Consider the following 26,620-nt stretch of genomic DNA (forward strand, 5'->3'; position numbering starts at 1 on the left):
TCTTTGTTTCTATTTTTATGGTAAGCAAAATGGTTTTCCCATCAGAAATTATGAAAATGCATGGACATTTATTTAAGGACAAATAAAGTATTTTTGAAAGGAGAAAATGCATTTAAGTCCCTATTTGGTATACCAAAAAAACAAATTTACATCTAACTTTATTATCTTATATTGTAGAATATTTGAAGAAAATGTGCAAATTGCTAGCATCAGTGGTTTTTAAGCTTTAGTAGTAATTTTTTCTTTTTTCTTAAATATTAAAATATACATACACATATAAATATGAAATCACTATATTGAAAGGACATCGGAGGTCCTATGTTCATGGCAGCAAATTCGCAATACCCATGAAATGAGCACAGCTCATCACGTGTCCATCAGTTGATAGATGGACATGGAAAACTGTGTTCCATACATGCACTGAATAGTATTTGTCAGTAAAAATGAAATCCTGTCTATTGTGGCCACATCCCTGGAATGCGAGACTGTAGGCTAGATTAAATGCTACAGACATAGAAAGACAACTGCCATATGATATTACTCACATGTGAACACCAAATGTTGTGAACATAAAAACGTAGAGATTCCCAGAGGCTGAGAAGAGCAGGGATGTGGAAAGTTTGGTCAGGGTGTACTGAGTTAAGTTACTGAAAAAGCTGGTAATTTTCCATGCTTTAGACCACAGGTGATAACAAATAATACCCAGATGCTGTGTTGTTATTTCACAAACGTTAGCAGAAGGGTTCATCATAGAGAAATGATACCTGTGTAGAGAGAGATTTTTAATCATTGCCAAATTGTATATTAATAAAAATGGCATGCTATGCCTTTAACATGATTGGTTTTTATGTGCCATTTTAAAAATGAACTTAGCCTCAAGTCCGGTGGTGGTGGCACAAGCCTATAATCCCAGCACTTGGGAGGCAGAGGCAGGCGAATTTCTGAGTTGGAGGCCATCCTGGTCTACAGACTGAGTTCCAGGACAACCCAGGCTATACAGAGAAATCCTGTCTTGAAAAGAAACAAAAACAACAACAACAAAAAAAGCATGATAACTTCTGTAAGAAAGAATATGTAGTAACTTTCTAAAGAGTTTGGTACATTTATGTATATTTGTTCTTTTTCTTTCAAATAGATTGACCCAACATTAAGAAAGCATCGAGAACAGCTCCTTATTGAAGTTGGACAAAAGCTGGATAAAGCTAAGATGATTCGTTTTGAAGAACGAACTGGCTATTTTTCTTCCACTGATTTGGGCAGAACTGCCAGTCACTACTATATTAAATACAACACCATTGAGGTAATATACTGAATAGGACAAATACAGCAATATATTCATTTTTAGATTTAAATAATTTCTAGTCTTCAGAATATGCTGATAATGAAAAATAACAAAAGCAGTCAATATAATAAAATATATTTATACTACTTCAGTAGTACTCCCAGTACTGACAATCTACAAATAAGATTTTAAATAGTCTGGGTTGCATGCTAACCAGTCACTGATCTTCTACATGATCTAGAGCATACTGTTAACTCCTAAATAATGAATGCCAGATTATATTAAATGGGAAATGCAAGTATTCTGCTTGGTTGTGTGTCAACTTGACATAAGCTGGAGTCATCATTTGAAGAACAATTTCCATGAGATCCAGCTGTAAGCCCTTTTCTCAGTTAGGGATCAGTGAGGGATGGCCTGGCTCCCCTCATTATGGGTGGGGCCACCCCAGTGCTGGTGTTCCCGGATTCTGTAATCCGGAAGCAGGAAGCAGGCTGAGCAAGCCTTTTTCACGGTATCCCTCTGTGACCTCGCTATCAGCTCCTCCGGGATCCTGCCATGATTGAGTTCCTATCTTGATTTCCTTTGATGATGAACAGTAATGTGGATGTGAAACCTAAATAAACCCTTCACCAGCTTGCTTTTTGTTATAGTGTTTTGTCATAGCAATATTAACTAAGGTAAATAGCTGAATGACTTTTTAAGTAAAAAGTAAAAAAAAAAAAATGAAAGAAAGAAAGAAAGAAAGAAAGAAAGAAAGAAAGAAAGAAAGAAAGAAAGAAAGAAATTACATCTTAGAACCAGGGGGTAGAGTTAAAATTACTCACCAGGACACACTGACTGTTGCAGTCTAAGGAATTTTGAAGGTTAATATTTTAAATATACAACTAAAAATATCTTTTTAAATATTTCTAGTTTTTTTTTTTTTTTTTTTTTTTAATGAATGGTTCTGGGTGTGGGGTCTGATTTTTTTTTGTGGCCAGTTCTAGTGTCTTACTTTCTAAATGCAAATGGCTCCCAATTCTGCTTCGAAGCTGCTAGGTACTACGCATGTGCCAACATGTCTGGCTTGCTTACTGCCTTTTGAATTGATCTTGTATCAGAAGAGGTGCTTCTTTAACATTTGATTTATCCATGCTCTCTGAATATTCATATGTGGGTGTGTCAGTGCATGTTGGAAAGTAACAATGATCATTCATAAGAAGACTTAAATCTGTTTGATTTATGGTCATGTTTTGAATTTTATATTGATTTTTTTGTTTGGGACTTTTTAAATATTTTTAATATAAAAAGAATCATTTCATTCCAATTAGATTTCTTCAAAAAGAGAAACATCAGTTTATATGAAATGTAGGTTTTGTACCGATATATTGTTTTTTTATACATAAAACAGGTCTTAGAAAATGCTAATTTGTCCCTATATTTTCCAAAATAAACTTTATGTTTGCATAAGTTAGAGTTCTTTAAATCCTTTTGCATTTATTGTCTTCCACCTGTGGTCTGGGAATCCTTCAGCCCAGGACCCAGCCATCACCCATCACCCATTCAGCATCTGTTCATTTTACACAGTCTTTCTTGGAAGTCTCTTTGTTACCAGACTGCTAGCCAGCCAAGTCCATTAACAATTCTTCCAGATATGCCATCTTTCACCTTCATTCTATATGAACTCCACCTGCTTTCCTTCATCTGGTTTCATTGATAAAAATATTATGAGAATCATTGGATTACTGTTTTCTGCTCATTTCTCTGCAGTGTATATGATATATGATTAATTTAGTATTTGTGAATGGTCCAGATTAGATTTTTGTATACACAGACCAAAATGTTTTGATGAACTTATTTTAGGGATGTAATGTAGATTTTGCTTAATAAGTGCCTTTATTTATCTTTTCGCTCTTATTGATCTTCTTAATTTGAGGATGTCTATAAAATGAGAATTTGAAATACTGTACAACAAATATCTGTATGGTTTAGAGCTCCATTTTCTAAGTTTGTGTGATTTATAGTAGGACATGCAATTTAAGAACACTTAATTGGACTTCTAATTTTAATCAAATGTTTATTTTGACAGACATTTAATGAACTCTTTGATGCACACAAAACAGAGGGTGATATTTTTGCTATTGTCTCTAAAGCCGAAGAATTTGATCAAATTAAGGTAAGATACCTTGAGGTTGGAATTAAATGTTATTACATAAGTACATAAATTCATTTATCAGCTAGTAATTAATCGCTATTTCTCAACATAAGAATTAAACATCATATTTCATTTGGAGTATCAATACATCAAAAATGTCCACTATCCTAAAATTAAGTCTAAAAACATTTGTTGCTTTTGCCCCAAATCGATAATTTTATAGATTTTGTAGTGTTAAAACTATCAAATGAGGCTGGGGCAATAGAACATGCCTTTAGTCCTAGAATTTAGGAGACAGAGGCTGATCTCTGAGTTTGAAGCCATCCTTGTCTTCATAGCAAGTTCTAGGCCACCCCAAGTTACACAATGAGATTTTGTCTCACAGAGAGCTGTCGGGGAAGGTAGGAGAGAGAAACTAAATAGTATCATTGGGTAGCTTTTGAACTATTAAATTGTAAAGTTCATTGAAGAAAATGCAAAATACGTGCATGAGTATTTAAATTTGAATATTTCTGCACTATCCATATTTTAATTTAATCTCATTAACAGTAAAGACTTAAATACATTGAACATTGTAATTTACAACTTCAAGTTGTATGTGTTGTTATGCCTTATGAAAATATGTGACTATAGTGAATGTATTTGAAAATAATCAAGTTTGCCCTAATACAGTTGGGCAGAGGTTTAACTCTGATCAAATAAAAAATGAAGTCTCATCAACTGAAGGATGATAAGGTCAGATGATTTAATTTTTATGACATAGCAAATTTTTATGTCACTTGCAACTTTAATATTAGCTATGAATAATAAAATATAATTGTGTCAGCTTCAAGATAGTTTCAGATTATATTTTACAACTATCTGTGTGCAAAGTAATATTTTCAGCACTACAAAAAGAAAGCATTGTCATATAAAGTGAAACTTGTACAAAGTGAGTTTAATTTGAACAAGAAAATATTCATTAATCAACTAAAGTATAAAAACATTAATTCTTCTAGGTCAGAGAAGAAGAAATAGAAGAATTAGATGCCTTGTTAAACAATTTCTGTGAACTCTCAGCTCCAGGAGGTGTGGAGAATAGTTATGGGAAAATAAACATCCTACTTCAGACCTACATCAGCCGAGGAGAGATGGACAGTTTCTCCCTAATATCAGATTCTGCATATGTTGCCCAGGTAAGAATCACAATCCCTTCCCATTTTGCTTTGAAGACTTGTAAATTATTCCATGGCACACTGAGAATGCTGCTAACTGGAATTTTATTTTAGACCTCTTTCTCTCATTTTTGCATTCTTTCCTATGGGTCAGGACTAAAATTCCATTTGGCTATAACTAACTTAAATATGAATTAATAAATGTATTTCATTCTACATGTTCATTTTGCTAGGTCTTTTTTTAATTTAATTTTTTATTAGATTTATTCTTTATTTACATTTCAAATGTTGCTCCCTTTCCTGATACCTCTACCCCGAAAATCCCATAAGCCATCTCCCCTTCTCCCATCAACCCCTTCCCTCTTCCCTGTCCTGGTATTTCCCTATACTGCTGCATCTAGCCTTTCCAGGACCAGAGGCCTCTCCTCCCTTTGATGTTCAACAAGGCCATCCTCTGCTGCCTATGTGTCTAGAGCCCTGGGTAGCTCCATGTGTACTCTTCGGTTGATGGTTTTGTCGCTGGGAGCTCTGGGAGTACTCGGTTACTCATATTGTTGTTCCTCCTGTGGCACTGCAAACCCCTTCTGCTCCTTGGGTCCTTTCTCTAGCTCCTCCACTGGGGACCCTGTGCTCAGTTCAATGGCTGGCTGAGAGTGTCCCTCTCTGTGTTTGTCATGCACTGGCAGAGCCTCCCAGGTGACAGCTATATCCAGCTCCAGTCGGCAAGCACTTGTGGGCATCAATGATAGTGTCTGTCTTTTAAATAAGTAATCTTAACAGGTATGGTAGCACCCAGCTTAGGTGGACCTCTGAGTTCAAGGCCAGCTAGGACTATATAATGAAACCCTTTCTGATTTTAAAAAAGAAAAAAGAGAAAAAAAAACAACGATGATCTTCTCTACCACTGATACTTAAAAGTTGGGAGTTAAAAGGCAACTATTCCCAAAACTACAACTCATTTAAAGTAAAATACTGTATTTTTTATGTGTGCTATTTGCCTTTCTGATAAACATGGCTTATAAAACAAAGCATGTATGTTTTCCTCTTAAGTATATATTTGAAATATATTTTGAGTAATGCCTCCCTTAAAGTGATAAAACTTGAAATGAAATCTTACTTAGAATGTGTGAGATTTTTTGTCACACTTCAGACACACACACAAACACAGAGAGAGAGAGAGAGAAAGAGAGAGAGAGAGAGAGAGAGAGAGAGAGAGAGAGAGAGAGAGAGAGAGAGAGAGAGAGAGAGAGAATGAGAATGAATCTCATTGTACATTCCTAGGTGACCTGAAAATTAGTTATGTAAACCAGTCTGTGGCCATAAAAAAAAATTTACCCATTTCTTCCCGCCTCTGCCTCTCTGCCTGTCTGCCTCTTTGCCTCTGCCTCTCTTTCCCTGCACTGGGAAGTCCCACCACTCTTGGATTTTATGTACATAATTTCTTCAAATTTACGTAGAAAAAGAACATTTATATGTTAAATGAATATGTCATGAGTATTCAGGAGGGCTTTGAAATCACTGAAAATTGAAGATATTTAAAAACATGAGCTCAGATATATTGGTAAACAGTTTGAATGTATATATTAATTTAATCCTTCTAACTTAAAAGCAGATGATAATGTCACAGATTATATAAAAGGAAAAAAATGCAAATATTTTCAAGTTCTCCAGTCCCCATGCTTTTAAAGACTATAGTTTCTGTGGCTGTAAGACATTTCTGGCCCTCAGGCTGCAGATCTGTGTTCAGTCTCTGGAACCCATATTCTCACTTACCCTGTAACCTACAGACGCCCTTCAAGTACATTCCCAGTTATGCATTCAAATAAATGTTACATGTTTTTTAAAAGAAATGAGCCCCATCTATTCTTTTAAGATGCACAGATCATTCATTTGGCATCTTTATTACCTTTATTAGATCTTTTTAGATTAAAATATTTTGTTTGTACCAAGTTTGTATTTTGCTTTTTACAAGAACAAAGGGGAATGAAGTTAGAAAATTTGCTTTGGTAGTTATAGTAATCAGAATTCTTACTTCATTGCTCTCTAGAAAATAATGACATATTTCTGCAGTTTCTAATGAGTATTGGTAATGTCCACAACTATCTAAACATTATTTAAGTATTTATTGAAAAAATAGTTTCTTAGAAAACAAATGCACATTTTCTCTACAAAGTAAAGGCCCATTGCCATTTGGAATGTTTAATCTGTTTCAGTTTTTACTGTGATGTTGTCTAGATTTAACACTGTTCATGTTTACATAGAAGCCAATAGGTAACTTCTTAAGTTCTGTACTGTAAAAACCAGTCTTCCAGTTTCACCCATTTGCCTACAAATTTATGACTTCATTTTTACACTTGATCTTAGCCAAAAGGCCGAGAAGCGATATAACTTCATTTTTCTTCCTAGCCTTATACAATTTTATTGTCCTTATGTAATGTTTTCATTATTAATTTTTCCACTTGACTGGTAAGTAAACCGATTCCATTTTCTAGCACTTGAATAGAGGAACACTGAATTTGGATGAACAATTATCTATAGGATGTAGATTTCTTGTCATATCATATCTCAAGGAGTGATGTTGTTTGGTTTCTAGATTTTAGAGGAAACTCCATAATGATTTCCTTGATGGCCATACCAGTTTACACTTCAACCAATAGTGAATAAGGTTCCTTTTATCCACATCTTGACAACCTTTTTTTTTTTTTTTTTTTTTTAAAGTGAGGGTTCCTCAGTATAGCCCTGGCTGTTTAGGAAGTCACACTATAGACTAGGCCGGCCTCCAACTCAGGGATCTGCCTGCTTCTGCCTCCCAACTGCTAGGATTAAATGCATGAGCCACCATGCTTGGTTAACTGCCATTTCATTAGATAACAGCAAGTATGACTGGGATTCTACTCATAGCCTTAATCAGAGAAGCTCTTCCTTGCAGTGAGCAATGGGGCATGCAGAGGCTTAGAGCTGTTCAGGGTGCAGAGAATAAGTGATAATTGAGTGTTTGCACCTAAACAGAACATTTATACCGTTCCATATGAAACTTAGACAGAATGTAAAAGCCTGAAGATAAGAAAGGGGCTAAGGCACACTTTATTTGGCGTGAGAGAGTCATTGTAATCATGAGCTCATAGCAACTGCAGTTGCCTTCTTTGGGCTTGTATAAGTCTGGACCTATCAGCTATTAAGTATAAATTAGGGAATGGCCTATTCAATCCTACACTTTCCTCATGAGCTATTGTCTAATATTGGAATGTGGGGAAGGGGCAGTCATTGACTTCAGTGAATCCACATTGGAGCCTACTAGACTCCAGTGGACAGTTCCAAGCCCATAGGCATATTCATGGCCCTGCTTAAATATAGTGGGTTACTAAACAAATGACATGAATGAGAAAGGGCCTTTCAGGAAGAGTGTTGATAGAGTAGGAGAGAGGGTATGGTGAGAGCAACCACAGTGTACATGTTTGGGACTTATTAAAGAACAAATTTAATAAAAAATGCCATTTAAAAAATAAACCTTTAGTAATCTCCAAAGTTAATGATAAAGGGAGATGACAAAGTAAATGGAATCAAGATGTTATGGTAGTTTTTAAATAGTTGTATATGTCAATCAATTTAGTTACCGTAGACCACTGAACTTTCAATCTTAGACTTAAAGTTGAACGGGGTCTTTGACTCCTGGCATCAAAGAGATGTTGACACCAAATAGCTATATAACATTGCTCGATTGTTAATTGTTCCAAGATTTGGATTGTCTAGCAGTGAAAAGTGTTACTATCAATGACTATGAGAACTAAATGAGTGCTCTATTTGTAAAGCTAGTTATAGTGTTTGTATTATATGGAGCCATTGGAATTTAGTATTGTTTAATCCACTCACCAGTATTTCCTCCTCACTCTTCCCTCATGAATTTCTTTCCTGGCTGAAATAAAAATCTTCTTGAATTCTTCTGTAAATTGCTTTAAAACTTTATCAGTTCATAATATTCTTAGAGATATTTCAACCTGTCTCTTACATTTTTGCTACTTAAACAGCCTGTTGTCTACCTTGTTTGCCTTTTGTCTCTTACTGTTTCCTTCTTGCTTAGAGCATGTAAGACAGTTTCCTAAGAATGTAGAAATAAGCTGCCCTCTGAGAGTTAAATAAGTGACATTCACACAATAGTAATGTGACTATTCTCCTTCGAACTGAAAATAAGATTATATAAGGAAAGTTGTTCATAATTCAAGTATGTGGAGTGATTTGTCCTTCTGACACTAGTTGCGATAATAAATTTATTGACATTTAAAAGTGTGTTGTTATCAATCTACCTGTCTTCCCCTTTTGTTCTTCAGAATGCAGCTAGAATTGTTCGTGCTCTCTTTGAAATTGCACTGAGGAAACGTTGGCCTACCATGACCTACAGGCTTTTGAATCTTAGTAAAGTCATTGACAAGAGACTCTGGGGTTGGGCTAGCCCTTTGAGACAATTTTCTGTGTTACCACCACACATTCTAACAAGACTAGAAGAAAAAAACCTTACTGTGGATAAGCTCAAAGACATGAGAAAAGATGAAATAGGTAAGAAGGTAGCAAAAGTCTTTACATGTATTTAACTATGTAGATAAAATATATTGATTGGTATATAAGTACGTTATATTTCCAAATTACGCTGTTGTTGACAGTATTTATGAAATCACTTTTGCCTAAGCGAAATAAAAACATCTTTCCGGATTTTATTAAATAACTTGACCAGATTAGCAGTTATAATGAAGTGTATATTATTTAATGTTTAATTATTTTATACATAGATGCTTACCCATAAATGATGAGAATTATTTGATGTATTCATTTAAATTCAACATTTAATTAATTTGAATAAATTTTTTCATGCGTATCAGCAGTTTCACTTTTTTTTTTTTAATTTTAAATTTTATTTTAATACTGTGTATAGTAGCTGGGGATTCAGCTAAATGGTGGAACACTGGAAATCCCCTACACTAGCAAAGGTAAAATAAATAAGAATTTGTTAACAATAAGCTTTGTCATTCACCAGAGTTTAGCAATCTCAATCACACAATCCACATATTTAAGCACAGTTGATACCATTCTGTAGATAGAATATGTGTTTTTTCCATATAATATTTAAAAGTCCTTGCCATATATATTTCCATGAGATTTAACATTTTCTTACAAAGTATATAATGTAAGTAGGATATACTTTGCTCCTGAATACTATGAATGCTGCCCCTGCAGGGAGGCAAGCCGCACATCTCAAGGACTGCTGCTTTTTCATGAAATTCTAAAATGTCTTTGATTTCTTTCCTGATTTCTTCCTTGACCAAGATATCATTGAGCAGAGCATTGTTCAGCTTCCTTGTGTTTGTGGGCTTTCTGTTGTTTTTGTTGTTATTACTCCATAGTGATCTGATAAGAAGCATGGGATCAGTTCAATTTTCTTATACCTGTTGAAGTCTGTTTTGTGACCAATTATATGATCGATTTTGGAGAAGGTAGCATGAGGTGCTGAGAAGGTGCATTCTTTTAATTTAGGATGAAATGTTTTATATATATATATATGTATATGTGTATATATAATCAGTTAATCTGTTTAGTCCAAAACGTCAATTAGTTTCACTGTGTCTCTGTTTAGTTTGTGTTTCTCTGATCAGTCCATTGAGGAGAGTAGGGTATTGAATTCCCCCACAGTTATTATGTGAGGTTCTAGGTGTGCTTTTTGCTTTAGTAAAGTTTCTGTTACAAATGAGAGTGCCCTTCATTTGGAGCATAGATGTTCAGAATTGAGAGTTCTTCTTGGTAGATTTTTTCCTTTGATGAGTATGAAGTGTCCTTCCATGTCTTTTTTGATGACTTTTGGTTGAAAGTCAATTTTATCCAATATTAGAATGGCTGCTCCAGCTTGTTTCCTGGGACCATTTGCTTAGAAAATTGTTTTCCAGCCTTTTACTCTGAGGTAAGAGTTTGTCTTTGACACTGAGGTATGTTTCCTATATGCACAAAAATGCTGGGTACTGTTTATATATCCAGTCTGTTAGTCTATTTCTTTTGATTGGGGAATTGAGTCCATTGATGTTAAGAGATAGTAAGGAATAGTTATTGTTGCTTCCTGTTATTTTTATGTTTGAGTGGTTATCTTCTTTTGGCTTTGTTTAAAGAAAGTTACTATCTTGCTTTTTCTAGTGTGTAGTTGCCCTCCTTATATTGGCGTTTTCCATCTATTATCCTTTGTAGGGCTGGATTTGTGGAAAGATATTGTGTAAATTTGGTCTCTCATGGAATATCTTGGTTTCTCCATCTATGAGAATATACTATGGGTATTGTAGTCTGGGCTAGCATTTGTGTTCTCTTTGAGTCTGTATGAGATCTGCCCAGGATCTTCTTGCTTTCATGGTCTCTGGTGAGATGTCTGTTGTAATTCTGATAGGTCTTCCTTTATATGATACTTGGCCTTTTTCTCTTACTGCTTTTAATATTCTTTGTTTAGTGCATTGGGTGTTTTGATTATTACGTGACAGCAGGAATTTCTGTTCGGGTCCAATCTGTTTGAAGTTCTGTAGGCTTCTTTTATGTTTATGAACATCTCTCTCTTAAGGTTAGGGAAGTTTTCTTCTATAATTTTGTTGAAGATATTTACTGGTCCTTTAAGTTGTAAATCTTTACTTTCTTCTATTCCTATAATCCTTAGGTTTGGTCTTCTCATTGTGTCCTGGATTTCCTGGATATTTTAAGTTAGAAGCTTTTTGCGTTTTGCATTTTCTTTGACTGTTGAGTCAATGCTTTCTATGATATCTTCAGCACCTGAGATTCTTTCTTCTATCTCTTGTATTCTGTTTTGATGTGCCCAGAATCTTGGAATACCCAAGACACATTTCACATATTAAATGATGCCCAAGAAGGAGGAAGAACAAAGTATGAATACTCTGGTCCTTCTTAGAAGGGGGAACAAAATACCCACAGAAGGAGATACAGAGACAAAGGATGGAGCAGAAACTGAGGGAAAGATCATACAGAGACTACCCTACCTAGTGATCCATCCCATATACAGTTAAAAAACCCAGACACTATTAATGATGCCCACAATCTTGCTGACCTGAGCCAGATATAGCTGTAGCCTGGTAGACTCTACTAGTACATGAGAAATGCAGAAGGGTGCACTCTCAACCAACCATTGAACTGAGCACAGGGTCACCAATGGAGGAGCTAGAGAAAGATCCCAAGTAGCTGAAGGTGGGTGTTTCAGTGCCATAAGAGGAACAACATTTTTAGTCACCCAGTACTCCCAGAGCTCCCAGGACAAAACCATCAACCAAAGAGTTACCTATGGCATCAGACACATAGGCAGCAGAGGATGGCCTTGTTAGACACTAAAGTGAGGAGAGGCCCTTGCTCCTGCAGTATAGGGGAATTCCAGGACAGGGAAGCAGGAGAGGGTTGATTGAGGAACAGGGGGATAGGAAATGGCTTATAGGATTTTTTTGGGGGGCGATGGGAAAGAACCAGGAAAGAGGACAACATTTGAAATGTAAATAATGAATATATCTAATTTAAAAAAAGGACTGCTGCTGTCAGGATCCCAGTGTTATTAAGAGATACAAAGAACTTTTTTACACTTACAATTGACAGATATTTTAAATAGAATGATGACAGGAGGACATCAATAGAATGAAATGTGATTATTAAAAAGGGAACTTGAGAAAATATAGTAAATGTGTATTTTTTAAATAGGAGGTATCAAGTTTAACTTCAAATTTAGTTCAGGTTGAATTATTTGATTCAATAATGTGTGACCTTCAAAAAAAATTCTTTGTTTAAGAGCTAAGATAATCTTGAAAATAGAAAATGTACTCTAGCTTCACTTGCTAAAATTAGTCACATTTATGTATAGTCATTTACATTTATATTTTGTAATGTCTTCATACATATCTGTATTTTAGAATGATTATGAAAATAAGTATAAGTAGTTAAATTATGCTGATAGACTATAATTTATTTTTTCTTTGTATTTTCAGGAATTGCATATGGATGAATGAATTGTATTTGATTTTACTGAATCATTTCTATTATTGTATAAAGTTCTGAAATGACTATTTTCACAAAATACTTCATAATTCCATACTGTGTCATAAAACTGAGCTAGAAAGTGAGTTTCTTTATAGTTATTCAGACAGTATCAAGGCTCAGCAGTTTTCAGAACCCTATTAATACCTAAAGAAACCTTGATAGTGGGTTTCTATGCTATGAATTGCTAATTCAAGTTAACTATTACAAAATATTCCAACATGTCAGGTCAAGAATGTCAGCTATTTTGCATAGCAAATCATAAAACAAGCAGTAAAAACGCAGTCTCTTAAATCTCATTTATAAGTCAGATTATTCGGGACACATTTTTTCTATGTGATACTTTCCTTTCAGGTCACATTTTGCATCATGTGAATATTGGACTGAAGGTCAAACAGTGTGTTCATCAAATTCCTTCTGTTACAATGGAAGCTTCCATTCAACCCATCACACGGACTGTCCTCCGAGTATCACTGAACATCCACCCTGATTTCTCTTGGAATGACCAGGTAGAGATGGAAACACCTAAATCCATTTTAGTAGAGGCACTCAAGTGTCTCTAGTGCATGCCCCACCAAACCTTATAGCTGCTCCAAAGGCATGTGGAAATTCTCTCTCTCTCTCTCTCTCTCTCTCTCTCTCTCTCCATCCCTCTCTCTCTCTCTCTCTCTCTCTCTGTGTGTGTGTGTGTGTATGTGTGTGTGTGTGTGTAAGACATAAGAAATATGTGTCTTACTTAGTAGATAGAGCTTCCTAAACTGGGCTACACGTTTTGTGTTCTTCCATGTTCTCCACGTTAACATTTCCACCATTTCTACTTTGTCCTTTAAGCTAGCCACCAATTTGACATTCTGTTTGCTAACACACATTTTAAAATATCAGTATTATAAAGTTACCATTACCTTTTTTTCTTAAACTTTAGGCTAGTAGGAACAGCACTCTATATTTTCTTCCTTGTCACAGGTTTCTTTGATACTGAGATTCCTTCTTCAGTGACATTCAAATGTTACATTAGTCACAATTATAGATTTTTCATCTTTATGTCTCTTGATATGTATTACTATCATTCATGACTCTTGTTCAAGATGTCTTTCTGTGGCTCCTTACCTTGTTTCCTTTTTTAATATTTCCTACTTAAAATCATATATAATTTGAATCCTAACAGCAGGGTTGGAGCAGCAGCTCTGTGGGTTGTGAGCTTGATTCCTAGCACCACATAAAATAAGTGTGCTACCATGTCCCACAGTCCCAGAACTTAGAGGGAGCTCAGCACAGTGAGGTTCAGACCAGCCTGGCCTACTAAAGGTTCTTTCAAGGCAAAATAGGGGTAACCTCGTCTGTAATAATCTCTGAGTTATCTTTCTATTTAGTCAATATTCTTTGAACAAATCAATGTGTTAGAAATTTTAAATACAAAAGCAAGTCAGAATTTTTCAATAGATTCATAGAGAAGACAGGTCGATCAGTAACTGACATATGCCTGTGTTTACCCTCATACTTATCGTAAGAATCAAGTTAAATATAAATGAATGAATTTTAGGCAGCCACATGTTGCAAAATGTCTGTTCTATACTCCTAATCCAATGTACAGTGACAGGAGGCTTGTGTCTTAGAATTTCCTGATATAGAAATATGTGTAATAATTATTAGTATTCTCATAATTTCTGAGGAAAAAGTAATCATACTCTTATGTTTTAATATTTCTCTAAAGATAGAATTTGATACAAAATATAAAAGTGTAGTTAGCCTGAAAAAAATCATGTTTGAAATTTTAAATTTTATGCTTGTTTATGGAATGAATGAAACTTTATTGTTTTGGTTATCTTGTGCTAACTAACATCCATAATAACCCTCTAGTTTGTACTCTCAAGTAGAATGTTACAGTCATCAACATTAGGAAACTGCACCTGAAGGAAGAAGGAGAGACAATGTATAATCTTGTGCAGTAAACGATTCACAGTAGAGTAGATGATGCAGTGTTCCAGGGTCCAGGATCTTTTCATTTCCGTTTTGCTGACATTGTTGAGTGCTTACCACATGTTTTATACTTCCCTTCCTAATATAGCTATTAAACTGAGCAAGGAAATGCATCCCTACTCCCTCAGCATAGAGCACACATTCAGCCAGTGTTTGTCATGGGTTTTTCCTTTACTTACTATCAGGAGAATTTCATGAATTGACTCTTACGAGAATCAGAATTGTCCAGGTGTTGTGGTAAGAAGTGAATATGGGGTAAGATACGGGGCTTTGTGAAAGGAATAAGGCTGACGCTGATAAACAAACTATGGCCTGTTGATCCAGTGAAACATTAATTGACAACAAGGAGTGAAGAAGTGATTCATATCATATCAGATTAAAAAGCCAGTCATAAAGGTCTATGATTCCATTTCTTTTTTTGTTTTTTTTATTTTTTTTTATTCGATATAATTTATTTACATTTCAAATGATTTCCCCTTTTCTAGCCCCCCACTCCCCGAAAGTCCCTTAAGTCCCCTTCTCTTTCCCTGTCCTCCCACCCACCCCTTCCCACTTCCCTGTTCTGGTTTTGAAATATGCAGAATAGGAAATCTGTAGTGAATAGTTATAGCTAGTGCATTTGTTTCCTCTGGAGGTTGGAAAATTATAGTTATGCAGCATTGTAAATATGTTGTTGCCTTTTCTACTTTAAGTAAATGAATATACTATATAATTAGCATGTTGCTAAAGAGAAAAATGAAAAAACAGCCTCTGTCTTGAATTGTGGTACTTAGAACTGTAATACTACTATTCTAGGTCCATGGGACAGTAGGGGAGCCATGGTGGATTTGGGTAGAAGATCCTACAAATGACCATATTTATCACTCGGAGTACTTTCTAGCTCTTAAAAAACAGGTAAATGCATAATTATTTTCCTACCATGAAGAGAAAATGTAAAGTAACAGTTTCTGATACTTATTTTATTTCTTAGTGATATCATTCCATTTCATTAAAACTTCATTTATTATTATTTCTGCCTTTGTTGTTTTAAAGGAAGACAGTATATATAGTATTGGTCAATCAATGTGATCATTGTTTGCAAACTTTAATTACAATTTGGGTTATGTCTTTTTCAGGGTGGTAGAATATGAAAACTAGGTGAAATAAGTAACGATTAGGTGATATATTCATAAAGTAGTAAGAACATTGAATCACCTAGTGAAAATTCTTTATAAATCAGCAAGAAAATAATTAGTTCAGCCTTGAAAAATATCTGCAAGTAGTAGTATACTCACTGAGCAGGTTATGGTTATATATTTTGGAATATATAAATTTATTTTATATATTCCCACACACAAACGTATGTATGTAAAAACAATTGATGAGAGAAGAGGTCATGCATTTTAAAGAGAGCAAGGAGTAATGGGAAGGTTTTGAGGGAGGAAAAGGGGAAGGGGTAAATGATGTTAATTTTATTAGAATCTTAAAAATAGTCAGAATTAACTTTTAAAAATACTTATTTTTGTGCACTGTCTTTGAGTGATGTTTGCTTGTAGTTTCACAAGCTATTAAAGAGAAAAGGAAAGTTTCCTGCTGAAAAATCTTATGTGGGCATCAGATTTGTTAAATTCATTTTATATTAAACATGTTTGTTACAAGCAGTTGTATTTCTCTTAAAGTACTGGTAGACTTAGTATAATAATTAAAAATTTTAAAATGAAGTTAATGAGTGAATAATGTTTGGGTAATTTTGAAACATGAATCAACGTGGTAACCTGCAAATGCATGTGGTAAATAGCACAAAATGAATATAAACTTTACGTCAGTGTCTATTAGGTTCTTAAAGGGAGTCACACACAAGTTGGTGAAATACCTGAGCATCTCAGCCTTGTAAAATCCAGTGTCCTTGTTGTCAGTATATCTTTTCTGGGTGCTATGTGCTTAATAGTAGACTGCAGTGGGCTTCTACAGCAGCAGAAGAATCATGCTGACCTGAGACTTTATTTCATACCAGGTTATTAATAAAGAACCTCAACTTCTGGTATTTACAATCCCTATTTTTGAGCCTTTGCCATCTCAGTACTACATTCGAGCAGTGTCTGATAGATGGCTAGGAGCTGAAGCTGTTTGCATTATCAACTTTCAGCATCTGATCCTGCCAGAGAGACATCCTCCCCATACAGGTAAAGGTGACTTACTAATTTGAATCATTACTTTCCTCCTGGCCCCAAATTAGTTTTATTTAATGTTGAAACACATTTATGCTTATGCTATTCTTTATGAAAATTCAAATCATTTGATAATATAGTTTGGAAAGATATTATTCAGAGGAAATCTATTTTTAATGTACCTGGTATGTAGTCATCGCATTTGGTTTTTGTTGAATTTGTCTTTATTTATCATATTTATTACAAGAAATTGTGTTTCTCATAAGGTACTGGCAGCACTTAAGCAGAAATTGGATAGAGTTGAATTGGGCCTTAATTTTTTTAGTTTACAAAGAATTGCAGTGGGCTGGCTTTGATAGGCATGATGAGGGCCGCACTTCCTTGCTGCATTTTCATGAATCCCACTTTATATACTTACTATACTTTCTTCATGTCTTCTTGCTTTCTCATTCAAATGTTTTTTGCTATGTATTCTCTGAAGCACTTGACATAGCATTTCAGATGTTTAAGATTTTGGATTATAAGATAGGTATGGCAATGCATATGCTAAATCACCATTAATTAGTTCTGAACTTTTGTTTCTCCTATTGATCTTATTCAGTATCTGAAATGTTTTATCACTAAAAACTTCATGTTTGTATTTTATACTTTTGGTTGCTTTTGTTTTGTTTCATGTCTGCCTGTTGTTTGTTTGTTTGTGTTTTCTTATTCTGGAATGGATTTATAAATACCCCAGTGAGACCACACACTGCAGATAGCATGGAACCTTTGCATCAATTTTCTTCCATACTTTAGTTGTATGGTAGCTCATGGCAACAGGTCCTGGAAGGTTTTTATAGTTGTCATGTGTAAAACACCATTTCAGATTTTCATAAGGTAAACTTAATTCCTTCTCATGTTGCTTTGTAAAAGCTGAAAATGGTTATGAATAAATATTTGTGATGATAATTTCAAGTGCTCAATGAAATCTATGTCAAATTTTTTTCTGAGGCTTTTAAATTAGCCAGCGCATCATTTTTCTTTTCTTTGAAAATAGTTCAGGTATCTTGATTTCTAGAGAATCTTAATATTTTTGTTAGATGACTAAAAATATTAATTTTTTTACATACTTAAGAGGAAAACTTTCTAACATTTCATAATTAAATGATACTATTGATTATATTTAATTGACTCGCTACAGTTTTGTGTATAATGAAAAAATCGGTTTTGATATGACTAATCTTTGCCATTTTGGTCAAATATCAACCTTATTCATTAAGTTTGTTTACCTAAAAAGAGTCCATGGGATAGCCCAGTTCCTCCCTGATACCTTGACAGTCGAGAATGATTTATCAATACCAAAGGAAAGAGATATAATAGTACCAGTGTCATAATCTGCTCACAGACAGTGAACATTCCATTATTTTCATCTTTCATTGTATATACTATCCAGATTTTATAATAAAATATATAAAATGTCTGGTGTTTTCATTTAAAATATATATTTTGACATCAATACATATCTTTAATGTGCTTGTGAAGTATATTTTCATTATATTTTAAAGTTTAATTATTTCACAGTTAAGCAACCAAGCAGATATCAATTTATGTATTTAATATCTCATTTTTACTATATTTTCAAAACCAAAAGTTTACCATTGTTATATCTCAATTGATATTCAAAGTGTACAAGAGATAATTCAATAATCCCAGAGTATATTTAGCTCATTTTATATGTGTGTGTGTGTGTGTGTGTGTGTGTATATACATATACATATATATATATATATATAAAAATCATTTTATTGAATTTAAATCAATCAAGCAAAGTTACCAAAGGATAGTATCTGCATTGAGCAGACAGTAATTATCTATTTGTCATGCACAGTGATTGATTTTCTACTCTTTAAAACCTATCTGTGCATTGTTTGACATTGCAGGCGTGAGTTCCTTTCTCCTTCCTCCTGTCACTTCTTGATTTACAGTTTCACAAAAAATTGAAGCAGTTCTAATCTAACATGGAAAGCATGTTCATAGTTGTTGACGAACCATGCAGTAGAGTCAAGCAGTAATCCAAGATTGACTCTTTATCTTTTTAAATTACATATATCAATATTTATTATGTTTTACTATATATATTATATGTTTTATTTAGTATTGCATATGATAACAATTGGTGAAATAGAAGACATGAATTTCAGGGGCACAGGGAAGCATTTATGAAGTGTTGCAGGGAGGAAAGAGACTGAAAAATTTATAATTAAAATATAATCACTTATTTTGCTTTTCCTTCTGAGTGAGATTCACACATCATCCCTTGGGCACTCCTTATTGTTTAGATTCTTTGTAGATTGTAGATGTAGATTGTAGCATAATTATCCTATATTTTATAGCTAATATCCACTAATAAGTAAGTATCTTAGCCATTCTGATGGGTGTAAGATGGAATCACATAGTCATTTTGATTTGTATTTCCCTGATAGTAAGGACATTGGACATTTCTTTAGGTGCTTCCTGGCCATTACAAATTATATGCTTAGTTCTGTATCTTATTTTTAACTTGGTAATGTGGTTATGTTGATGTCTAATTTCTTGAATTACTTATATATTATGCATATTAGTCCTCTGTTGGATAGAGGGAAAGTAAAGATCTTTTTCCATTCTGTATGCTGTTGTTTTGTCCTATCGATAGTGTCCTTAGCCTTGCAAAAAAAAGCTTTTAACCTTCAGGAAGTTCCATTTATTAATTTTTTTATTTTAGTGCCTGAGTTATTGGTGTTCTGTTCAGGAATTGGTCTTCAATGTCAGTGAGTTCAAGGCAGTTTCTCACTTTCTTTTCTATTAGATTTAGTGTGTCTGGTTTTATGTTGAGGTCTTTGATACACTTGGACTAGAGTTTTGAGCATAAATATGGCTATTTGGATACTTCTATATGCAGGCATTTAGTTAGATCAGATCGATTTATTGAAGATCCCTTTTTTCTCTTTATATGGTTTTGGTTTCTTTATTAAAAATCGTTTCTGTAGGTCTATGGGTTTCCTTCCCTTCCCTGCCTAGTTGGACCTCTATGGGAGAGGATGCACTTAAACCTACTATTACTGGCTATCCCAGGGTAGGTTCGTACACCAGAAAGGCTTTTTCTTCTCTGACAAGAAGAAGAGAGGTTAGTGGGAAGAGGAATTTGTAAGGATAGGACTGGAAGGAGAGGAGAGTTGAAAATAGTGCATGATCAGGATGTAAATTGAATAAATAAAAATCAAGAACTAAATAAAACACAATGTCAAAAGTAAACAAAAAGAAAAATGTACAACTATGTTTATCATTGATTACTAGGGGGTGATTAGAATTGGAATATTTTAAAAATATTCATATTAAGCTACACTGATAGCAGTTTTGGACAGCAGTAATCCATCAGTTGAGCTGGAATTCTAGATAGTATATGGCCTGTATTTAAGAACGTATGTATGAAGTTGAGGGCTGCACATCAATGTTTGAACTTATCAGTTTCCAAAGTCCTTTTAATGTACCTTTGCTATTTTTTTTTATTTTAAACTCCAGATTTTATTCCCCTCCACGTCCATCCTCTAACTGTTCCACAGCCCATACGTCCTCCCCTCCTCCCCCTCCCATCCCTCTCCCCGTATCCATGAGGATGTCCCCACCCCACCAAACTTCTACACTCCTGGGGCCTCCAGTCCCTTGAGGGTTAGGTGGATTTTCTCTGACTAAACCCAGACCTGGCAGTCTTCTGCTGGATGTATGTTGGGGGCCTGGTGTTCCAGTATTTGAGAGATCTTGGGTTTCCAGGTTGAGACTATTGGTCCTCCTACAGGGTTGCCCTCCTCCTGAGCTTCTTCCAGCTATTCCCTAGTTCAACCACAGGGGTCAGCTGCTTCTGTCCATTGGTTGGATGCAAATATCTGCATCTGATCTTTCAGCTGCTTTTTGGGTCTTTTGGAGGGCAGTCATAGCCATGCCACCCTCCCCCTGCTCACCAACCAACCCATTCCTGCTTCCCTGTCCTGGTATTCCCCTACACTGGGGCATCTAGCCTTCTCAGAGACAAGGGCCTCTCCTCCCTTTGATGTCCAACAAGGCCAATCCTCTGCTACATAAGCAGCTGGAGCCATGGGTCCCTCCATGTGTACTCTTTGGTTGGTAGTTTAGTCCCCGGGAGCTCTGGAAGTACTTGTTGTTTCATATTGTTGTTCCTCCTATGGGGCCGACAGTTCTGGAATAATACTACTCAACTATTTAAAACAAGGACATCATGCAATTTGCAGGTGAATGGATGGAACCAGAAAATATCATCCCGAGTGAGGTAACATAGATCCAAAAGACATGCTTGATATGTACTCACGTATAAATCCCTGCAGATTAACCATAAAGCACAGGGTAAACACACTACAATCCTAGAACAAAAGGTGCCAAACAACAATGCCCAAGTGATGATGCTGGAATATTGCTTAGAAGGGGACATAAATATACACTGAGGTGGATTGTGGGTAGGATTTCAGTGAAAGTAGATAGGGAAAGGAATGTGGCAGTGAGGGTAGTGTGTAAAGAGAGCATGCTAGAGAGAAATAGGTGGGCAGCCTGGAATCTTTAGGATGAGCCAGAGACCTGGGAGGCCCCAGGGAGTCTGTGGTTGTGACTCTATGTGAGACTCCTAGCGATGGAGATATGGAGCCTGAAGTGACCACTTCTGTATCCAGGCAGAACTCCATGTGAAGGAATAAACAGAATGAAATCTTCAACCTGAAATGTGTCCTGCCTACAAGATCTGCAGGGACAGAGTGTCAGGAGCCATGTAGACTAGGCTAAGCCTCGCTGCCGGCCTTCCCGTAGGCGGCCCACCATTTTTGCGTGGTATACAGTAGATGACCTCAATGGCAAGGTCCAGTAGAGATTCACCTGAGGACTGCTTCCTGTAGCAATCTTTTACTATCGTTATTAAATTATTATAAAAATCCCTGGGTATTACTCCGCTCTATTGAACATATTTCCTGCAGATCAACATAAAAATGAACTGTTATGAATTAATGTTATTTGAGTAAATGAATGGTTTACCAAATTTATAAAAAAAAAGTATTACTTCCTCTTGTTAAACTTTTAAAATCTAGTCTTATTTAAACTTGAAATAAACATCACCTGTGTAACAATCTTAACAGTAATTTCACAGTGTTTTAACTGATGAATCTTGATATTTAGAGATATGTAGTAACATGTGTAGCTATCTCTCTAAATTGTTTTAACTTCTAAATCCTTGTGTCTCTAATCCATGTGAAGAAAAAGGACTAATCTATTGGGGTTTTTTTTGTTTTTGTTTTTGTTTTTGTTTTGTTTTTTAGGTTTTCTCAGGGCAAATTTTGTTCTTTTAGTTATTTTCTGCATTACACTTTCTGAAGTTCTCATTAGCTATAGCAGTGGTTTATACAACTACTCTACCTGGCCAGTGTTCAAATTTCCCCAAATGTGTTGGTGAACTTTATAATACTTAAAGTTTGTAGATAGTATTTTCTTTTATTTAAGCATTAAAATAGATCCAATTTTGTTCTATAACGTGAGTACTCTCATGATCTTGTTTTTAAGTTTTATTCTAATTGATAGAAAAAGACCCAGTTGCTTCAAGAACCTTCCAGAAGAGCATACAGTATGGCAAATGATTAAAAAGATAGTACTGGTGTCTATGAATTAAAGATTATTTTTATTGTTTGAAATACAGTGTCCAATGCTCTAAATAGTTTTTTAGTGATTTTACAGCATTACCTGTTGTGCTTTTCAGAATTACTGGACCTTCAACCTTTACCAGTCACAGCTTTGGGGTGCAAAGCATATGAAGCTCTATATAACTTCAGCCACTTCAACCCTGTACAGACACAGATATTCCACACACTGTATCACACAGACTGTAATGTCCTGCTTGGAGCCCCCACTGGATCAGGAAAGACTGTTGCAGCTGAACTAGCCATTTTCAGAGTCTTCAACAAGTATCCTACTTCAAAGGTCAGTTCACAGAGTCATGTTGATCCAATAAGACAGTCCAATTCTAAACACTAGAACGTACTAAAAATATTGTCAGAACCCAGAGAGATTATTTACTGGCAGAGAATTTCCTAAAGAGCCTCATCAGTGTTAGAATAAATTCCTTGGTGAAAAAAAAATTCTTACCTCAAACTCTGAGCTCTCTAGTTGAATATTTCCCCTGTTATATTTATATCTCATTGGTAGGTTTGTGATAAGATACCTGCCTCATACTCGTGTAAATAAAACACACAGCAATTAAATCCTTTGGATATGAAGGAAATGCTACCAGTTTAAGAGTAATTTTACTATATAAAGGAAATATGGAGAGGTAATCCACATTGTTCTAAGTGCTATTGTATTATTAATTATTTCCCCAAATAATTTCTTTATTTTAATGAATTATATTTGAAATATATATGTGTTGTTTTATTATATATATGCATTATAAAGTGGTTACATATATTCACTTCAAATAGTTCTGTGCTAAGAACACTTAATATATAGTCTTAGGAAATTTCTTTTTTCTTTTTTTTTTTTTTTAGTATAGAATAGAGTTTATTCAGAGTAGGGGATGGGAGTTAGTGGTAGAGAGAGAGAGAATAGAGAGAGTGGAGTGGAGGCTGGCCATGACCACGTGGAGGCCGGCCATGACCACGTGGAGGGGAGAAGAGCCCCAGGGGCAGAGAGGTGAGAATGTGGGAGAGTGGAGAGCAAAGAACAGGAAATTTCTAATATTTAGCACAACAGGTTTAACTCATGCTGTTATAAGGTCTATGGAATTTATTGATCTACATAAGTAAAATGTCAAACCTTTGAACAGTATCTCCCGTTCCCTACGTCCATCTTCATAACCATCATTCTTCTTAGCTCCCATGGAGTCAGCAATATGAAACCAGAAAGAAAGGGAAAAACAAGGGAACAGGAATTCTCTGAACAGAACTTGTCAGTACTATTCCTTTGACCTCATATCCATAATGTAATCCTTAGGATTTTCTTTAAATTATGTGCATATTCCATAATGACAGTAGAAATACTTTTAGATTTTGATTTCAGAAATGTTCATATTGCTTTTTTGAGAATATTCCAGTCAAGTGCCTTATCTTTTTTGCATAAATTTACTCTCAATACTTTTCACTCCATTAATTGGTTATTGACCCATAAAGAGCACATTGTACACTTGAACAGCTCAAGTACATTACAAGATATTAAAAGCAAAGATTTGGAATATATACTTTACATTTCGCTTAGATTATCAAAGTCCAGTTTGTGGTATTGGCGTCAGTCTGCACTAAAACTTAAACAGGTAGTTTTCTCTTCTAAACTTCAAAATTAGTAACTAGCTTTTCTAAGGCATTCGTGAAGCTCATGTAAATTCTATACCAAATATAGAAAAACATTTTTGTATTATTTTATAATTGATTGTTTGCTTATGTTACACTATTATATCATAAAACGTCTGAGTTTTTTAAATACTCTAAAAGAACATGTGTCCTTCTGTAGGAGGATGTTTATGATACTTAATTGTTTTATTTTATATAAATATAGTTAAAGTTAATGGTTTTCTCTTCTTTAATTTAACAATGCAACATCCATTGATAAAGGGAACTTTAAATCTATGTTGTTCTGTTTTGACAAATTTTGTATTTCTTATTTAAAGGTCCTATTATTATGAGTTCTTTTGTCTGTGTTCCCTCTTTAGGCAGTATATATTGCACCCCTCAAAGCTCTAGTACGTGAAAGAATGGATGATTGGAAAATTAGAATAGAAGAAAAACTTGGTAAAAAGTAAGTTTTTATTTTGATTGAAATAGGCTTTGAAAGTTGTAAGGGACTGACAGTCTTAAGCTACATGTATCTGCTTGATGATCTCAGTGATCTCCATATTTTACTTAAAAGTTTAGTATTAGACTTATATTATTCCATTTTAAGTCTAAAAATGTAACCATTTAATTACTTAACATGTATACTTTGATTTAGCATGCTATCTTTCCAAAATATCTTTATTCCAAAAAATAAATTATCTATTTTTCTTTGGTATGATGGAGAATAACTTTCAGAAACTACTTCAAAAGCATTTTGCATGTAATTTTACTCATGAAAATAATAGGTCTTTGAAAAACACCGTTAATACTTAATTGTCTTACAAGACTGTTGATTGCAGCATTGTTTATCAGTAACAGCACCAACCACTCGAGTGGCCCATAGTGCACATCCAAGTAAATAATGGTACACATGCAAAATGCAAAATATTCTGTATCTCTACAAAAGAATGACCACGAGGCACTAAATGAACCAAGAACTCTAGAAATTGAAAAAAAGTAACAGTTGAATATGTGCTTGCTTCAGAATGTGAAACAGGGGCTGTAGAACTGTTCACTGTAAGTTCCTTCACCTGTGGATACATGAGGTGTTCAGTATACTTTGTAAAAGGTAAAAACTCAAGGCATTCAAGTCTGAATCTATATATACAAATTGTTCAGTGTTACTGAATGTTGTATTCTTTTGTTATTGGGGGCTGGTTTCTGGAAGAGAAACTTAGGGATGGATGGAGATACGGAGAAAAGAGAAATGAGTCAAGTCAACATCATGCTGATTAAGACTAAAACTTTAATAAATACTAGTCAATATATAGCTTAGGGAGAAATCCCTCCTTCCTCACTTCAAGGAGAGGTCCTAGAGCTTGCTGGCTCCAGTCTCAGCAGGTCGCCTGCTAAGATCAGCTACTTCAAGTCTAGCAGATCAGGAACAGTTCTGCGGGGCTTCCAGGTGTGAGCAGGGGCCTGTATTGTTCTCTAAAGAACAAAGGCCAGGAATGTCACAGGCTGAGAGCAGAGGCTGGAAAGCCCAGCTCAGTGCTGGAGGGGGAAGGGACAACTGAACATTTAAAAATACCTCCAAATTCATCTGCGTGTTTTGTCCATTCCTCTTCTACACTTTCATGGATAATCTTTTTTTTAACTGTGAAGCTGAGACACCCACCTCCGCTGAGAAAGGTGGCATTTAGTTGACCTTCCGGGTCTTGTTCATATCCCAGTAAACTTGAGTTTTTCTATGTTACCTATAGAAATTTTTAGTCTAAGAAATTAACCTTGCAAATAATGCTATTTTTAATTAATGTTCTAACAAAATAATACCCTAAGTAAACAGATGTTTTTAAAATGTGTCATGTGTGGTGGCACATGACTATACTTTTAGGAAGGAAGGATAGTAGTGCAGGTTCATCATTAGCTACATACTAAGTTCAAAGTTAGCATGACAACATGAGGAGTGGGATAAGGAACTGTTGGAGGGCGGACCAGGAGGGGATAACACCTGGACTGTAAAAGATTAAGGATAATTAAAAGAAAAAAAAAGAGAAATGGGCAGAATATTAAAGAGTAATAAGATATTTGTCTGTTTCACTGTGTGGACAAGGAGATTTCTAGTCAGTTTTATAAAATAACAAACAAATTGTTTTATGTGTAATTAAGCAAAGCTTGACACTCAAATCATATACAAGTTGCATATAATTGATCTGAATTTCTGTGTGTTTACACATCCTTTATTGTGTGCCTTTCCATGTTAATGGAACTGTTCCATTTCAGAAAATTTTAAGTGAAAGTGAGTAACATAGTTTTAAGCATTATAAAATTTTACTTCAAAAGAGAGATATTTTAGCCTATGTTTCCTGAAGATCAATTTTATGTTTTTGTAGAGTTATTGAACTAACTGGGGATGTGACTCCAGACATGAAATCCATTGCTCAGGCTGACCTTATTGTCACTACCCCAGAAAAGTGGGACGGAGTCAGTCGAAGCTGGCAGAATAGGAGCTATGTTCAGCAGGTCAACATTCTCATCATAGATGAGATACACCTGCTCGGTAGGTATCA

The 26,620-nt window shown here is 34.9% G+C and overlaps 1 protein-coding gene across 1 annotated transcript in view; it reads left to right on the forward strand.

Moving 5' to 3' along the window:
- Positions 1-26,620, forward strand: part of Ascc3 (activating signal cointegrator 1 complex subunit 3) — a 269,368-nt gene that overhangs the window by 128,057 nt on the left and 114,691 nt on the right. The window contains exons 18-27 of the mRNA XM_052163239.1: positions 1,136-1,300; positions 3,351-3,437; positions 4,415-4,591; positions 8,896-9,121; positions 12,974-13,128; positions 15,392-15,490; positions 16,590-16,758; positions 22,508-22,728; positions 24,449-24,534; positions 26,444-26,610. Of these exons, the coding sequence (XP_052019199.1) occupies positions 1,136-1,300; positions 3,351-3,437; positions 4,415-4,591; positions 8,896-9,121; positions 12,974-13,128; positions 15,392-15,490; positions 16,590-16,758; positions 22,508-22,728; positions 24,449-24,534; positions 26,444-26,610 (1,552 nt within the window). The remainder of the gene's footprint in view (positions 1-1,135; positions 1,301-3,350; positions 3,438-4,414; positions 4,592-8,895; positions 9,122-12,973; positions 13,129-15,391; positions 15,491-16,589; positions 16,759-22,507; positions 22,729-24,448; positions 24,535-26,443; positions 26,611-26,620) is intronic.

The sequence above is a fragment of the Apodemus sylvaticus genome, chromosome 19 (assembly GCF_947179515.1).
Source record: "Apodemus sylvaticus chromosome 19, mApoSyl1.1, whole genome shotgun sequence".
NCBI classification, from domain to species: Eukaryota; Metazoa; Chordata; class Mammalia; order Rodentia; family Muridae; genus Apodemus; species Apodemus sylvaticus.